The sequence below is a fragment of the Macrobrachium rosenbergii genome, chromosome 4 (assembly GCF_040412425.1).
Source record: "Macrobrachium rosenbergii isolate ZJJX-2024 chromosome 4, ASM4041242v1, whole genome shotgun sequence".
NCBI classification, from domain to species: Eukaryota; Metazoa; Arthropoda; class Malacostraca; order Decapoda; family Palaemonidae; genus Macrobrachium; species Macrobrachium rosenbergii.
This window is the reverse complement of record NC_089744.1, coordinates 43,174,418-43,193,487: the sequence shown is the minus strand read 5'-3', so window position 1 is coordinate 43,193,487 and position 19,070 is coordinate 43,174,418. Positions and strand designations below refer to the sequence as shown.

The window sequence follows — 19,070 nt, the reverse complement described above, 5'->3', positions numbered from 1 at the left end:
AAATTTAGCCTCATTTTGCCATTGAGGCGGTGAAGGTTGGCAGGTGTTACGAGGTCGCATAAAGGCATTCTAACTGATTCTTACGAAATGGATGAAACCATATTATACAAAAAATATAAAATTTAGCCTCCAGTAAAATTTTATTATTATTATTATTTATTTGTTCTTCCTTTTCACAGAAGGGACTCTATATATGCTTGTTTAGAAGACAATGGACCCTTCGGCTGTTTATATACGGTTTTGTGTACATTTTTTATAATAATAATAATAATAATAACTTGCAACAAATCTCGATGTAATGATGAAATGAGGCTTGAGGGCCACAATAATAGTAGATGTGTGTATGGCTCCCATAGCGTGTCTATCGTGACGAATGACCTCTTTCGGGAACCTCTCGTTTAGCGTTTACTGTTGTCCTGTCCTCGCCTGGGGAGTGCCAGTTTTGGGCGACCATGTCATTGCTTGAAAGTTTTATGACATAGAAGAAGAAGGATTTTTTTTTCATTATTTAATAAATTAGTTCAACGCCAGAGAAGGAAAAGTGGATTTTTTTGTATTATGCAAGGAATTCGTTCACTGCCAAAGAAAAGATAGACTATTCATGAGGTTTTGTGCCAAGGAATCTCTCCCATCTTCGGTACGGTGAAGTGCTATATGTAGGTACAGATACCTCTCTCTCTCTCTCTCTCTCTCTCTCTCTCTCTCTCTCTCTCTCTCTCTCTCTCTCTCTCTCTCCATCCTAGACTGTGACCCACAAAAGTCGATTTACAACCAGATACATGATTTTCTTCTTCGGGTCAACTGAGGTTTAATGGGTTCAGGGGAGCGAGCTGAAATCGTCCCTTCCTAACTTGAGATTGAAGTTGCGGCTCTTGTGAGGTGGCGAAGCCACTTCACTACGGAGAAAGAGAGAGAGAGAGATGCCATTACTCGACACGAGGGGCCGGTTTCAGGAAAGATGATCTCTCGGCAGTTATGCTCACGTTTCAAGTATATTTTATGTAGTTAGAGGACGACGACCCCTTTTCGCTTCCTTTCCTTCATATCTTTCGTCTCCTTTTACATGTAAAGGTTGGCACTGTTTAATGCATTCATGAGACATGTGGTGACCATTTTTTCGCAACGTGGTCTCGACTTTATTATTATTATTAGTAGTAGTAGTAGTAGTAGTAGTAGTAGTAGTAGTAGTAGTAGTAGTAGTAGTAGTATTTTATAGTAATTGATTAGGGGAAGAATGAGGTGGAAATATATTTTCTTAGTTGCTTCATATTCTGCAGAATAGAAGTGGGTGTCTTTAATGGGAACAAAATTTTGTTAATGGCTGGCATGGGTTCAGTCATTTTGAGTGTGTGCGTGTAGGGGAAGTACAGTTGAACATGAAAGTCTTATTACGATGTTGATTAACAGGCTATGTCAGTATCCTTTAGTCTTACAGATGTTTGTGCTGGGACCTACAGTAAAATCCATGCTCTTCTACATACAGACGCCTTTGTTACTCTCCAAGGCTGTAACTCTCTCTCTCTCTCTCTCTCTCTCTCTCTCTCTCTCTCTCTCTCTCTCTCTCTCTCTCTCTCGTTGGCCAGATGTGAAGGATGAATGTAAAGCAATTTAGTGTTAGCCGTGTGGAGAATCTTTGGAGTCGTACCCAAACATATCAGTTGCTTAACAGGATGAAATGTGGTATCGGGTCAGATTTCCAGAAGAGGTTTGTCCCTTTGACCAATAAACTGCTTTGCGGTACATTTTCATTTAGCCTTTTTATTATCAGATGCGCACGCTAATCGGTACCTTCATTACATGCTTTTTGTGGGAGGATTGTCGTAATAGCGAGAACAATGAAAGCGTTCTTTTTTTTTCTTTTACCTATAATGATTTTTTTTTTCGAATTGAAGAGTCCTACTTGAACAAACTTACTATTAAATTAATTGCGTGGAAGTTCTCCTTTTTCTTTTGGCGAACATAGCGAGAAAAATGTAGGTACGAATATTTTGGCTTTGCTTCACCTAAATCAGAACCTCTTATGAACTCTAAATTTGAGTTGAGACTCAATTGCCGTTTGTTCTCTTCAGTACAAAAATAACACGTGTAGGTAGCTGCGTAATTACAGAGGGAGTTCGAACTTGTTTTCAAAAGTAACAGTAACATGTAATCATTTCTTGCAAGTATAAGCAATGAGATTATTATCCACTTAGTTTTCTAAAAGGCTCTATTCTGTTATTTCTCGTGTGAATTGATGGTTTTTTTATCTGTTCATTATTTTTGTGAACATCGTGTACTATAATGTCTGTTTTTCTGTATGGATTTAATTTTTCTAAGTGTGACTTGAAAAGAGTTCATCTTTATTATGCACAAATTTAGTCTCAAATCTTTTTGCATTTTAAAATCTTATATTCTTGCCCTAGGCAGGTGTTCAAATACAAAAAATGAATAAATGCTGTATGCAAGAGTCCCAGATAAAGAAACATTCCTTTTTGTGTCTCATATTTTGGTTTTAAATCCTTTTTAATCGCTATCTTAGATATCAGAGGTACCATTCATTAATTCTTAATGGGTGCGAAAATGTCAGTAATGAAGGAAGTGACACATATTTTAACTACAATGATAGGACACAAAAACTAAGTTTTGAGACTTTACTATTTACTCGTGATCTTTGATATTTTACTTCTTATAGAACTTGATTGTTGAAAGGTGTGCATGTGTGTGTATTTTGAATACCATGAAAGTGGAAGCAAGCAGAAAAGCTTCTTACATTTGATGTAAAATTCCACATGGATGAGTATTTCTAGGGGATTTCCAGAGGTCACCGACCTCTGACCTCCTTTTATTCTCTCTCTCTCTCTCTCTCTCTCTCTCTCTCTCTCTCTCTCTCTCTCTCTCTCTCTCTCTCTCTCTCTCTCTCTCTCACCAAACATGATAAGGTTTTATAATTGTAAACGCTTTTATATTTTAGATATGAGCATGAGGACATTAATGATTTTATATATGTATATGTATATATATATATATTTTATATAATCATGCACATATCTAAAATATAAAAGCGTTTACAATAATAAAACCTTATCATATTTGCGAGAGAGAGAGAGAGAGAGAGAGAGAGAGAGGGGGTCCTTTTGAAAATATGTATAAAGCATTAGTAAACCAGGAATATTCTCTCCCACTACACACACACAAACACAAAGAAAGAAAAGAGAGAACGAGAACAAAATCTGTTTTTAAATCGTAATATTCCCCGTAAGAAACCACAGAAACACGTGAAGAAACAGACACACGAGAAAAGATACCTTGTGTATTAATATTTTACATATTTTCCAAAGGCCTCAGAATTATGTGCTTCTTGATTTAATCATTTGTCTCTAACTAATGCTTATTGTAGTGAGAAATCGAATGAAATTCATCTCAGCGTCCTAATTTTTACAATAGAAAAAAAAGTTCCCACGAAGGGCCTGTCGGTAGTATTGCATTGTTACAGCGGCATTGTGTTTGTGTGATCGGAGTATTTGTATTTTAGTATGTTCATTTCTAAGTAAGTACATTTCTGACATCTTTTCTGTTTTTTTAATTTTTAAAATCTCCCATATATATCTTCCGTTAGGATTTATAGGTTATTTCAAACTGAAGACGTGATAAATAAAGACATCAAGTTGATCTTCCCTGTGGCTCTTTACAAAAAAGAAAGAAATTAAGGTATCGAGTGGCCCACAGTCACCTCTCATGGCGTCGTATATAGCCCAAGGTACCTTGGCGTTTTTAGGACTGTAGCCAAAGTGTGTTCTGCGACGGGTGTTGTGTAGCAACAAAATCATCACCGTGTTCACGTGTTTTGGACCTGCTAACTCTCCTGTGTACTGGCCTCATTTCTTTGGATGCCAGAGCCTGATTATAGTATTCTTTTGAGGCACCTGGCCTACACCAGATGGTGGGTTGCAAATTGAGAGAGACAGACAGGCAGACTGACAGAGATACAGAATTCAACAAAGGATTTTAACAGGTCAATAATATAATGAGAGAAAGAGGGAGATAGAGTTTTCCTCAGATAGTGAAAGAAAGATAATGGTTGCATATATACAGGAGTAGAGTACACTTGGTTTTTGAATAGTAAGTGATGACGACATTAAGTAGAAAGAGGTCATTTGCATCTTCAGTAGTGAAACCTTTTGATAATGGCATAGTTGGAAATGGTTTGTGTGCCCGGCTAGATCACTGCTGAATTCTGCTTATATGTTGGCAAATGTTATCGAGTTAGTACACTCTCTCTCTCTCTCTCTCTCTCTCTCTCTCTCTCTCTATACATATATATATATATATATATATATATATATATATATATATATATATATATATATATATATATATATATATATATATACATATATATAATAGGATTTCTTGGGCTTGAGAGAAATTAATTGCACATTGGTATTTTTTATGCGATTCAATACCAAGAAAGTGTAAAATTATATATATATATATTATACATATATATATATATATATATATATATATATATATATATATATATATATATATATATATATATATATATATATATATATATATATGAATGCACGTGTCCAATTAAATGAAATGTCAATTTCTCACAGTTAAGTCCACTTCCGTCCCCATCCTCCAACAATATTCATCGGTCAAAAAAACCTCGATAGGTTCCTCAAGGGCGTGTCTTGTCCGGAAGTTTTGTGATGTTTGTCTCACGAGGACGCCTTAATAATCGGATTCGAGGACGCCCACATTCTGCAAAGTCCTTCAGACGGGAACTAATCTGTGTCCCTTACAACGTTGACTTCTGCATTTGCGTTCATAATGTGACGCATTTGTTTCTTTCATGAGCTCCTTTGCATTGTGCAGGGGGGTTACATTAATTGCCAGCTTTTTTTTTCTATTGAGTGATTCAAGGGTGCAAGTGCCAACAATCAGAATCTGTCTTGCTGTGTCTCCCAGTGTTACACCAGTTTTCAAATGCTAGATACAAGAATGTTCATTATAATGTTTATGTGGTGTTATATTTTTCCAGTTAATGTGGTGTTATATTTTTCCAATTAATAATTATACTTTTCACATTAGTAATTGTAAAAGAGTTATCCTTATCAGTGTAAAACCAAGGAGTCTCTTTCAGTATTTCCTAATGGGTTTTATTTATATTTTTTTTTTTTTTTAGTTTTCCTTTTGCAAGTTCATCTGCTTTTTCATTTTAAAGTGAAATTTTTTACTCCACAGTGTGTCAGTTTTCCTCCAAGAAGGTGGTTTACATATTTGATCCAGTTCGTTGGTCTGTTTGTTAACACGATTAGGCAATGATTATTTTGTGGATTTTTATGGAAATTTAACCAAAAGTGGTCAGGTGGCTGGTAAGAACCAATAATGTAATTTTTTGCCTCTGGGGTTTAATGGCTAATGAGAATTCAACATACTTCCTATTTGTTAAACATACTCTACAAATGGAGTCTATGTGCAGAGCGAGATAAAGGTCTTAGAGGTCAAGGGTCAGCTATATTTATGAGATAACTTCATGTTTGGGATGCAGAATCCATGAAAAATGCCGATGTTCTGATGAGGTCAGTGGTCAAATATGAATTTCACTATGTCCACACTTTTCGAAATATAAGAGATTGTTTTCTATGCATTCCCCGCTAATTAAGCCAATCTGCAGAGTAAGGGAGGTTACGGCCATATTTAGTAGTCAGAGATCAAAGAGAAATTTGTTATTTTTTATTTGGTGTGGTTTTTCTGTTAGTTAGAAGAATTATGCAAAACGAAATGGGTGGATTTTTCGACAGTTTTGATGGGCGGGGCGTGGGACTTTTGACTGGTTAGATTCTGGGAGACAAGGGAATGCAGCATTTTGGGGAGCAGAGGTCTTACTTGTCTGAAGTTTTCTGTCCAAATTGCCGTATTTCAGATATCCATTTTTTCAAATGAATTTTAAAATCTGAATGAATGTTTTTCATTGGTGCCAGATGAATTCATTGAAATCTCAAGTTTTCTCTTTGGTTCCAGATGAATTTGTTGATCTCGGCTGTGGTGGCGACGTCGGCGGGTTAGCCGTCTGAAGAAGTGGCAGCAGGAGCAGCGTCAGCGTCAGCATTGCTCGTATGCTGGTTGGTGGAGGCGGTGTTTGGTGGTGTATGACCGTCGCCGGAGTGACGAAGTCTTCGGTATGGTAACCGGATCTGGACCCAGCGGGGACTTCCGCATCGGTTCGTCTTCGTCAGCGCATTCCGCGTCTTCGTCAGTGCTTCCTTCCCCCAACAGCTTGCAGTATGGACCGTCGAGCACTCCTTCCCTGCCCTTCTTCACTTCCGTCAACCCACCCCTTCCTCAGTCCACACCAGCTGCTTCGTCGTCGTCCACAGATGATGATGGCAACAGCTCCTTAGCCAGGTTGGCCGGAGAGACTCTGAGCAAAGCCCTCTATTCCTCCATCCGAGATATTTACTGGAGGATGACCAATTATACCTGCCAGGCCAACTGCTCGGGCAGGGGCGAGTGTCTCAACGGCACCTGTTTTTGTCTTGTAAGTCAGTGAGATCGGGGATTTTCTTATTTTGCAATTCAAATTTTATTTTTTAAGCACTTTTAGCTTTTTTAATGATAACATTCATAGGGATTTTTCGTAAGTGTTAAGTAATTCCATAGATTTAATGTTCATGGGAATTTGTAAACTTTTTTTTTCTGCATAAATGTCTACCTTTCCCTTCATCTCAAACGTTCAGTTTGTGTAAGTTTTGAAGAATGAAAATGAGCATCCTTTGCACAGTTGTCTTTGTTAATATTTTTATTTATATTTCAAAATTTTACAGGTTAACTGAAGCAACTTGAGTATAAGTATAATTCTTCGTCTGCTGGTCTCCATTAGTTGTAAAATCGTTTGACACCTTTATATTCTCCTCGTAGATTTATCCAGATAGCATAAGATGTTCAGTTTGACAAAGGACAAGCTTATGGTTATTGTCATTCTGACTACGTTACCTGATCTTCGAATAAATACTATGTACTGCTTTATTCTTTTACAGGTACAGTACGAAGGGGACACCTGTCGTGACCCCAACATGGCGTATTTTATATCTTTCGCCACCGTGTTTTACCTGATTGCGGCCGTGAGCTTAGCTCAGCTGGTGGTATGCGTTCGGGCAGAGTACAGCCGTCAAAAGACGCCCAATCTCCGAAGGGCGTGTAGGGTCACCAACCAAAAACTGCTCTACGTCATAACCTTTATTGCCGCTACTCTTAGGGGCGCCTATTTCTCGTCGCCTGTAAGTTGAAATATCCTACTGTCGTTATTGAGAAAGATTTATTTTATATTTATTATGATACTGCAGTTTTTTTTTTTTTTTTAGTGTTACTCCATATTTCATACTGTGTCACATTCGTCATTAGCCCTCACACTTATTAAACCTTTACTCTAGTTCTCAGTTAAGTGAAAATTACATCGATGAGTTAACTGATTTTACTTTCGTACTGGCACAGTAAACTTATGCATTCGTTGGCATGATTTTCTCTGGCTACTCCCTGAGTCTGCTCAGGAATAGAAGTAATTCCTAATAGATACTACGAAGTCATCTGACTTTTGTTGGCAGTCATACTTTTGGGCATTGCCATATTACTAATTGATAGCACAGTGTGTCTATTATTATTATGTTGGACATGATTTGTAATTTATCTCCCTCCGCGTTGTTAAGCTTAACTACATAGGTTGTAGCTAGAGTGCATTTCCCCTTGTTAAGGATGCAATAGTTTATGCCAAGTTTAAATACATCATATATCGCATTTTCGCATCTGTGGGAAAGTAACACTATTCATTTGTATTATTTCCAGGCCAATGCTGACTTGACCCTAGCAGCATCTTTTATGAGTTCTTTCTACCCGATTATACTCACCGCAGGGTCGCTCATCGTCTGTTTTTGGGCTGAGGTGAGTACAGCGTTTGCTCTACACTCATAAGTCAAAAGGAGATAACTTGTCCTATGTTTATTTGACTAAGTTTGTTCACAGAAAAGCGTTAGTGGTTTCACGGGCCGCCGTTGTCCATCAGTTGGATATGTGATTTCTGGAATCTTTCAGGATAGTTCAGTAGAGTAGCTGCATCTTTAGCTTAGTTTCCCAGAAAATATTTTTAAAATGAAATCGACCTCACGTCCTTTTCAAATCCAAGCGCTAAAACTCGATCTTCTTTCTTAATCGTGGCCCCCGTGACCTCAGAAATTAGAGAGCCGGTGGATAGTCATTACTCGAGATAAAAATCTATGAAGCCTCTTCTGCATTGTTCTCCCTCACGAGCGATTAGAACTAATGCTGGTTTCGGTTGCACGACCTGAAAAGTAATATGAGAGGAAGGACAGTTATAGTTTATACATGGCCGAGATGGGCTCATATTTACGTCAGCTGAAAATGTGTTTTTTTTATTTTTTTTATTTTTGATATGTTGAACAATGAGTAGAGTCTGCGCTCAAGGCTATAATCAGTCGTAGCTCTTGCAATTTTTTTCTCTTCCACCACTCATAACCCCTCGTTAAAATCATCACTGTTGTCACCATTAGGTTAAGTGGTTTTGTATGCCCAATGAATTAATTTCGTGTACATACGAAGTGCTTTCTAGGTCAAGTAGTCATGTTTTGTATAATACCGGTTTAAAAGTCTCTCTCTCTCTCTCTCTCTCTCTCTCAAGCCTTGGGAACATATCCTTTAAATCAGGTGATTGGCAGTCCATGAATATGACGTTAGAGTGGATTGGTGGTCGGGGATTCAAGTCGCCTTATGAATTTATGAGATTAAATTATGCAAGTCAGATTTGCAACGTAGTGATGCCATTCGCAGATGCACCTTTGGTTTAATGGTTAGAACTTTAACCGACGTCTTATATTTGTTTCAGCTAACTAGAGTACTGATGCTTTGCGGTTGCAGTATTATTCCTCTGTTGTCAGTATACAGGATTTTTTTTAAACTGAAGTAAGCCTCCTTATATGATTTTGTCGTTTTATGAAAAGAATTGACTAGTATTGTACTGCAGTGGTCTCTGCCTATAAAGAATTTGCTTTACAAATACTCAGAAAGGCAGGTTTTATCCGACTCGCGTCTTGACTTGCACAAGATTGATTTCCTGATTGTAAATATTCTCTGTCGCTGCCAGTGAACTGTAATGACGCCACTGACACTGAGGATGTTTGATAAGGAATCGGTTTCAGTAGCCGTCGAGGCTTTTACCCCATTGAAAACACGTGTCACTCGTGATTGATATGGTTATCCAACCAAAGTAATACACGTGTCTTATCAGCCTGATAAAGCACGCCTGGATGAATGAATGTTTGTATGGTTCGTCATGACGTCTTTTCACCACCCCGTATAATTATCTGATGATACTGAAAATGGGTTTTGCATGGTGTGCAGGTGCTTTTAGTTCGTTCTTACGTCGTGTATATATATATATATATATATATATATATATATATATATATATATATATATATATATATATATATATATATATATATATATATATATATATATATATATATATATATATATATATATATATATATATATATAGTCAATAAAAAGCTCTTTCTCCCAGAGGTATATATATGACCTTATAGAACACCGTGAAACAAGTGTCACTGCTCTGCTCATCCACGAAATGCTAAGTCAAGTAATACATACATACATATATAATATAATATACATACATATATATATAATATATATATATATATATATATATATATATATATATATATATATATATATATATATATATGCTGTCATTATATAGGTATACCACAAGGATTATTGTTATTATTATTATTAGTATTTTCATACTCTTCCCCCATTTAGCAAACTGTACTATATACTGTTATCTGTATATGGTCGTAAGCTGGGTGATAGGAAAAATATTTATTATTATCGTTTAGTATAGGTATTGTCAGCAGTGTTTGAATGCATCTGTGCAGTATTTCTTATGTAGATTTAATTTCTGTTTTTATATCTATGTACGGCTTTCAGCTTAAGTAAAGTCTATTCCTATGATGTTTTATTTTTATCAAAGCTTGGACACAGATCTCTTTAATTCAAGTTTCCCCACGGTCAGCGTTGGCCGTGCAGACTAATTACGCTTGGACCACCTGGGCTCGCTTGAATAATGAAAGAACTCGACCCAGCCAGAAACAAACGTTATAAAATTATATTGATACCACTGTGTTTACCCTCTTACGTAAAGTCACGCCATTTGAAAAAGTTAAATGTCCCGCTGTTATATATATAGAACTATAATTTGCTTGCCAACTCATTCTTTAGCCCTTGTTATAAAATGAACCCCATTCACCTGCCAGTTCCTCTGGGGATATTTTTATCCCACCTGTATTTGCGGCTGTGGTTAGCAAGGTTTTACTTTTTGACATCCTTTCACTTATCTAGTCACGTGCTGATGAATAACGAACACACACACACACACGCATACTTACAGTTCTAGAGAGACAGACAGACAGACTAGTGAGTACCTCGGCTGGATGAAAATTACCTCCTTGAGCCTCCCGTTTTGATGGTTATTAGCAACGGAGTAATAAACACACACCTCTTATCTCTCTTCTCTTACTTCTCTTTTTCTCCGACCCATCTGTAACTCAGAACAGTCGACCATCAGCTAGGTACATGATTCACTGCTTGGGCCCACAGAGGCCTACATGATTTTTAGGGGACGATCCTATATCGCCCCACGTCGTGTGGTTCGAGAATCAGACGCTGGTTCCTCCTCTTGAGTTCAGCTCGTTACCATCGAGTTGCGGCGAGAGAGAGAGAGAGAATAGGCTACGTTCACTATACGTTCACTTCATTTCCCCTTATTGAATAAATTTTGATTTTGATTGTGAATCTCCATATTTCATGATCATCATATTATCCATCTGGGCACACCCAACCAAAGTTTACGGACAATTTCGATATCGACCAAGGCAGTATATTGGTCGTTAAACAGTTTGTAGGTCTTTGATGTGGATGTCTTAAAAGTGACGGTTCTGACCTATTGCTACTGCGCTTATAAATATGGCATCTAATAAGAAATACTTTTATAAGCGCTAGTTGACGGACCAGGCCTTAGTATGCCTCGCGTGTCCGAGAATTTGGTGGCCTGAGTTTTCACTTCGTTTTCTGTGCCCATAGTCTTAATTGTGCTCTAAAATAATTTTAGTAATGTTTTATTTAATTTTCTAGAATAAGAGATATCGGCGAACCTATTAGAAGGATATTCAATTGCAGTGATAAAAGACTCGGCTGCCTGTTTATAAGTGAGGTTCATAATGATATTTGAAGTTCATTTATTCCTTCATCTGTGTCGTATACTCTGTGGAGATAAGTGTCTCTTCACCTGTTCGAAAATAAATGGGTTGGGAGAACATTTTATATTTTACCCCTCCAATTTGATTTTCGTTAAATGTCAATAGTTTTTGACTCTGTAGGTGTCGATTTTTCAGGAGATACGTTGCTCTGGAGCCAGCTCATGGGTGTAATACTTGTTAAATATAGACGATTCCATTAATGACATTATATATATATATATATATATATATATATATATATATATATATATATATATATATATATATATATATATATATATATATATATATCTGTGTCTTACTGTATGTGTAATATGATATATATATATATATATATATATATATATATATATATATATATATATATATATATATATATATATATATATACATATCTGTGTATGTTTTTTCAAAGTTTTGGTTGCGAATAGAACATGTTTTATGCCTGTCGCTTAGTACATACAATGAGAATTGATTTTCAGGGATGAATCAGGTTGCCTTTTGGTTGTTGAAGTATGTCATTCAATTTCCTTTTGATCAGAAGTTGTAGAAAAATTATGCGTATAGAAAACTTGGGGTGGGGAGGGAAAGCCGGCAAGCCTAATTATAGCTCGATTTCGATAAAATATGTTCCTGTTTTAAGTCTCAAGTTCTATTGTATGGGGGAGAATATTAAGTATCATTGCTTTTGCAAGATATCGAGGGTTTAACTTCTTCCATCTTTACGATTTCATTTGTCCTAAAAAGGGTGGCATTTATCTCTTCTCATGTACTTATATTGAATGCCTTTGGAAGTCTTTTCTTTTATTTAATTATTTGATATTATCATTTTACCTCTTTGCCATTCGTCTCATACTTTTATCGCTCTATTTTTAAGGTATAGGTGTCACTGGGTGTTGGTGTGGATGATTAAGTAAGATTCTCTCTCTCTCTCTCTCTCTCTCTCTCTCTCTCTCTCTCTCTCTCTCTCTCTCTCTCTCTCTCTCAGGTGACGACCTGAGAGAGAGAGAGTGATAGATTGTTTATATGGCTTTGTTACCAGAGATAGGTTTTCTGTGTGGTTAACCTATCGGAGTGTTTAATGGAGAGATTTAGCATAGATATTGATGAAGTACCTTTCGCGATATTTTGTGATCATTAAAAGACCATTAATTTTGAGACGAAGTGCAAGAATAGCGCAGTGAATGGGGCAATCCCATTGCAATTTTTCTGACCATTTTCATCTCATGCTTGGGAGCAAACTACCACAGTTTAGAAGATGCTGGGCAGTTTAATTTTCTGTATTTTGACACTATTCAAATTCGGTTTTTTCATTTTTATTATGGTAACAGAGGCTGATGGCAGGAATATATAACAATATATTAAAGCATGTTCACCTTATCCTACCCCCGTTGCTTCTCCACGTCTCTCGTCCTCCTCCATTACATCTAAAGTTGTAACTTGATTCCCTGTCATCTGGGGTCGTTATGGCAATTTTAAGATGGTTGACAAGCCGCAAAAGGCGGTATTGCATAATGGTGTGTCATTTCCATTACTTGCAGTCAAATGCTCCTATTAGGAAGATAGCTGTTTGATGATATTATGTATATATATATATATATATATATATATATATATATATATATATATATATATATATATATATATATATAAAATATATATATATATATATTGTTATTCCATAGCAACGGTTCATATTATTATTATTATTATTATTATTATTCAGAAAAATTTTTTTAATTATGTTGGTATTGTTCTTTTATTCCTCTTCGGGCTTTGATGTAGAATAATTTAGACTTTCAAAGGTTAGCATCAGTTTTGGAAAAAAAAAAAACTGAGAACGAGCCCCACCAAGTTATCCAAAAAACAACTGAAAGGATTGCCCAGAGTTTTGTTCACTATACCTCTGGTTGAGAATAGCTGTTATCATAGGGGTTTTGCCGAACTCTCGATATACTTTTTCGCTCTCTTGTGTCTATAGAAGCAGTAATATCGATAAGAATGTGGATTTTTCAAAGTTGCTTCAGATATCTGAAATGTTCTTCGAATCATTACTTTAATAAATTTTCGTTCTATTAACAAAGCAGCAGTGTAGAATTGCTCTTGAGAAAGCACTTTCACTCCAACGTCAGTCATTCCTGTGAAAGCATTATGACGGGAGCATTGGGATACATGAAGTATTGACAGGTTTTAAAATTCCTTTCTTTGAAAGTAGGTCTTGCATTCTGAATACATTTACCATCGAGAGGATCGTGGCACGGAAACCTCGTGACTAGACACTCGATTTTAGACTGCTTTCTAATTTCTGTCCCGCGCACGCGTGAACGAGATAGGGTTGCACTTAGGTAATGGAGAGAGAGAGAGAATGATACCCATCGTTTGTTACATCCATGTTGTTATTTATGATTAAGCTGGCGCTATGCCAGCGTGGGACCTTCCTCATAGAGCAGCCCGTAAACTTACATCTGAAGTTTAGCTGATGTTTCTAGACCGGATGCAGCTGATACGAACGCACTTGCTACACTTGCTATCACATACGTATTTGCACATCTCCATTATTTATTTTATATTTTTTATGTATATATATATGCATTTATATATATATATATATTGTATTATATAGAATGTTTTTTTTACTCGTTGACGATCGGAATAGACGGGTTTAAGAAAATAACATCTCCCTGATATTTTTACTTCTTGATATTGCTTGTAAACAAACAACATATACAACAATTTTTTTTTTATCCTGGAACCAAGTGCTTTGTTTTTCGTCTTATATTTTCCATTACGAAAGCATGGAGAATAGTGTTAACAGTTTCTTCTCATCCGGGACGAATAAGCCTATTTTTAAAATTTGGATTTAGTCGTTCATGTCAGTGAGAAATGTGAAATGTTGAAAGCTCTGCCAGGAAGATGAATTGCGAACAGTCCTCTGACGAATATTCCCACCAAGAAGAAAAAAAAAAGAAAATAGACCTAATACAGAAAGTAGAAATGAAGACGGGAAAGATTAATATTCTACTATGCTGTATATATCAGCCCACGTTACGAGAAACAAGGGCGTGAAGTTGTGCTCTACTCCTTCTCTCCCTATTACACTAGCATTATTAGTATTGCCCTCTCTTCTCCGCCCTGACAACCCACTCCTTCTCCATCCCGGCCATCCCCTCCCATCTCTGGGCATTATATTTATTATATTATATAGATCCCATCGCTGAAATACGTGGAGCTATTTCCATAGCCGGAATAGCAAAGTGAGGGAAGGGACTAAGGAATATAGCCTAGATGACGACGTCGCACGTCTTCGAGGCATGTTCATTTAGTTTTGAAGGTTTTCGGAAAAAGATGACGGCACAAACTTAACTGTAGGAAAGTCATTTGAAAAGATAACGTCACGAATTCCTAGCACCAGGAAAGTCTGTGGGAAAAAGAGTTGCGCGTTATTTAAATTTAAACATGATAAAATTTATTTTCATCGTTCCTCCCTTGAGGTCTGATGACATCTCGGCTACGATTGCGAAATCTTAGAATGAAAACATTACTTTTGCGAGATCAAATTTGTCGAATGTTCATTTTGAATCTTGTCAGTTTCACTAATAAAATCATTTAAAGCACAAGAAAACACGCAAAAGTAATAGTTCTCATTTAAACTTCAGTTGTTATTTCCTTGATGGCATGAAATTTAAAGATGACAACTGACAGCCTGCCTCGAGGGACCAAGTAATTAGCCGAGGCACATGGGAAGAAACCAGTTCACACACAGCTTCCGGCATAATATGACTCATTTGTTTGATAATATCTGCTAATATATTGCGTTAGGTTCTCTTTTGTATTTTCATATTGTAATCCAAACTTTATTACCTGATTTTTAGTAGGAATCTGTGTTTTTTATTATATCCACGTAATTATACATCTATATTATCATCTGTATTATCATTCCAAGAGTGTGTGTGTGTGTGTGTGTGTGTTTGCATTTGGTCTAGAATTACCAGCTAAACTTGGGATGTAAGAAAAGTTGGGTATCTTTTCGACGTAATACACGCTTTTACTCACACCTTGCAATAGATGTTTTCCGGTTGGTCCAGTTCCAGGCTCATTTAAATGTAAGTTCTCACAGATTAGAATAGATTTATTATCCGCATGGCTGTCCCCGTTGTGATTAATCTTCATTATTGCACAGTGATGACCTTTACCCTGATAATAGCTTCGTTGTCTGAGAGCCATTCCTTCCCAGTTACCTTTATTTCACATTGATAAATGACTGGTTGGTTCTCAAGGAAACCTTAATGGTTTCGTATAATATAACGGGCTATGAGAATTATGCATTCTGAATAGACGATTTTTAACGTGGAAAAATTCCGTAGCTTGTTTAGCAAAAATCTTTCTGCAGATTGTGCTGTGAACCTTTGAAACCAAACCAATTATATAAGGAAAGGCAATAGCCCCTTCTCATTATAATTCAGTACACATGTACCTATTACATGACGCATTTGAGATACGGAGACGTCAGTGGGCCGTGTTGTGCCAACGCATGACGCTTGCTATTTCTCCATTTGATATGCAGATTAGTATATCAGCTCTAGCCACCTCCTGCCTCCTCTCCTACACCCCGTACCCTCCCCTGCTTCGTCTTATCAAGTAACATATAACGCTTTACTGTAGCTGCTCTTGTTAAACAGGTCGCTTCTTCTTGCTTCTTTCAAGGGCGTCTGTGTGCGTGTGTGTTTGTGTAAAATTTCTGGTGGCATTTATAGCCCTGGTCCACACAAGGCTTAATTGATTCCCTTTGCTATTGCTTATAAGATTGCGGTATGATGGGGTGACCAGAAATGTGACTGATCCTTCTTCTTGTCCTTCATTTGGAATGAGATGGGTGAACTTGATGTTGCGGGCTCGTGCCTCACGTGTAGGCTACCGTTGCTTGAGCGTCTTTTGAGCCGCTTGCGATCTTTGCAGTGATGCCTGGTACTAGTGACCCATTGGCTTTCCACGACTCGTCCTCTAGCGTTATTATTGAGCGTGCTTGGCATTTCAAAGGGCCACGTGAGTTTGCATGTGTCCGCCTTTGTGAGTTTTGTATGTGTTTGAATGATGTTAGCCGTTTGGTTGCATGAAACTTGGGCCGTTAATGTGTTAGGTTCCTCTCTCTCTCTCTCTCGACTTGACGATGCTCCAGTTTCGTTGAGTCATGGTGCAGTTCGTTATTACGTTGCCATTGCGTATATTAGTCTTTCATTCTCTTTAAATTATATTACATCCTTTTCACTGTCTTTTTAACACTTATTTAAACAGTCTGATTGCATGGTTGGTGAGTGTCAGTGCAAGTAAGGAAAAAATGAAGAATAAAATAGTTAGAAAAAGAACTAGCCTTGCTTTCAAGCCTCCATATTGTTTAACCCAATGCAGACGGCAACGTGCACCGATGAAGATTGTCGAGCATGCCAGGGCTTTTGTTCGGATGGCTTGGCCGGCCTACAGGCGTCCCTCTTCCATTTTCTTCTGGGGAGTTGAGAATTGGATTCGAACAGACGTCATACTTGGTCCAAGTACGAGGACAGGAAATGCTGATTTTATACGGGCGTTTTTCTTTTGTTTTTATCGGTAAATTCATCTTTAAAATATTTTGTGGACATGGCATACATGTTTTTGAAGCCGTCTGGGCTCTTCATCTAAAAAATATTTTCTAGATATGACATGCTTGTTTTTAAGCCTTGTGGACTCTTCGTCTAAAAAAATATTTTCTATACATGCCACACTTGTTTTTGAAGCCTTTTGGCCATGCTCATTCGCTGCTGTGTGCGTTAATAATGATTGTGAAAATGTCCAAGGTTACAGCACTTCATTTACAGTCAGCAGTTGAAAGTATCAAGAATGCTGCTCTTAAGATATACGTCGATGTTTCTGATCAGAAATTAAGTGCCACGACTTTGTTCTCCATGTTTTGGCTGAGAAGGAAGAGAACGCGTTTTGAGATAAAAATCGGGACCCACAGCTTGCGTATTTCTACAAGGAACCTTTTTATGACGACGTCATTTTAGGCTTTGATCGTATGTTGCTAAGGCGGTACGGAGAAGACGAAATGAGGAGACTGACGTGTATACTCATCTGTGCACGTTAAATATTTCTAATTGGATTGGCCCCCTTCTGTAGATTATGCTGATATCTCTCTCTCTCTCTCTCTCTCTCTCTCTCTCTCTCTCTCTCTCTTTGAGGTTTGTTGTAGTATTATCTTAAGCTGTATTGTCTTTTCTTGGTGTATGGCTGACTTCCGTTGGCATGGTCTTGGAGACTAGATGGCTTGGCTCTGTCCCCTTTCTCTTTCTGTGGGAGTTGGATGGTCACGGAGAGGTGGTGTCTTGGAGGTGGGAAGAGCTATAGAGAGAGAGCTTTAGGGGGTTTTGGCGTTGGGTGGGGGATTGGGTGTAAGCGCCGGGTGGTAGAGGGTGTTGACGGGCTTGGGGGACGGGCAGAGCCGAGCATTGATCCAGGTGCAGCTGCACCGACCGTCACGGGTACACATGCACTCGACTTCCTAGGGAGCTTTTAGGGGGAACTCGTGAGCTGTATCTTGGGGAGAGGGGACCCTTTACGGAAGGTGGTTGTAGGTGGCTCGACCAAAAGCATGCAATGCTGTTAGTATTATTAAAAGTTCAACAGAAGTTTTGTCACTGAAATATTCTTTGTCCCATTTAATTCACGATTACCTGAATGATGCAGAAACTTTGCTTGGTTAATGGAATTGCCGTGTCTGTTGCTGCCTTTGTTGTACTGTAATTGCTACCTTAGGAGGACGAGAAATTTTTGCTTTCTTGTCTAATAGTTATTAATAAAGATGTTGGTAAGAATTTTTAGGAAAAAAATACTCTTTTGCTTTCTTGTCTAATAGTTATTAATAAAGAAAGATGTTGGTAAGAATTTGTAGGAAAAAAATACTCTTCAAAATTTTTGCTTTCTTGTCTAATAGTATTTAATAAAGATGTTGGTAATAATTTGTAGGAAAAAAAATACTCTTCATGGAAACGTGTTCTAGCTGAGTGAAGACTTCCTGAGTTTTCGTTGTCTTTTAAATGTTATTGTCTGTAAATTTCAGTAGAAGTTTAGTAAGAGTTGGTATTTTTCATTTTTAGTGAGGATAAAAAAATTCGACTTGGGTTGACAGATTTGAATGGGTTTTAGGGTTGTCATAGTTACCGTAAAAGGTTCTAGAGTTTGTGGTTGTCAGTTGGGTTATTGAGGTTGTGATTATTTGCTGAATTGCTGAATTTTAGGATTACCGGATTTTTATGACTGATGAAGGTACTGGGGCTTTGGATCCGTTTTTAGAATTTTGGTTGTTATTTGGAGCTAATTTAAGTAGTTAATTAGGTCAATGATGCTTTTGAACTGGTGTTTCGTTTAGTGTAATTGGGTTGTCATGAAGTGAATGTTACCCGAAGATTTTGAGTTACGAGTGCTAGCTGGAGTTATTAGGGTGGTGGGTGCTGATGGAGTTTGTGTTGTGTTTTTTGTAAGAATTTTTGAAGTTTCGACTGTTAACAGGGATCATGGAGGATGTGGTCAAGGGAGGTTACTGAGCACGTTGTGGTGTTCATGCTTTACGTCATAATGGTCCCCTCGTCCCTGTGAGTGTCGCAAGGAGAGCTCGGTCTTTCGCTTGGCTTCATTGTTATGGACTCTCTCTCTCTCTCTCTCTCTCTCTCTCTCTCTCTCTCTCTCTCTCTCTGCATT

At 37.4% G+C, this 19,070-nt stretch overlaps 1 protein-coding gene across 8 annotated transcripts in view; it reads left to right on the top strand.

The window, feature by feature from the left end:
- LOC136833549 (uncharacterized) overlaps positions 1-19,070 on the top strand; it is a 144,826-nt gene that overhangs the window by 60,060 nt on the left and 65,696 nt on the right. For 7 of the 8 annotated variants that reach the window (XM_067095781.1, XM_067095782.1, XM_067095771.1 and 4 more), the window contains 3 exons: positions 6,016-6,532; positions 7,032-7,271; positions 7,834-7,929. In XM_067095781.1, coding sequence (XP_066951882.1) covers positions 6,176-6,532; positions 7,032-7,271; positions 7,834-7,929 — 693 coding nt within the window. In that variant the 5' untranslated portion in view covers positions 6,016-6,175. Of the gene's footprint in view, positions 1-5,997; positions 6,533-7,031; positions 7,272-7,833; positions 7,930-19,070 lie in introns of all 8 variants that reach the window. The other variant, XM_067095776.1, reaches the window with a different exon arrangement.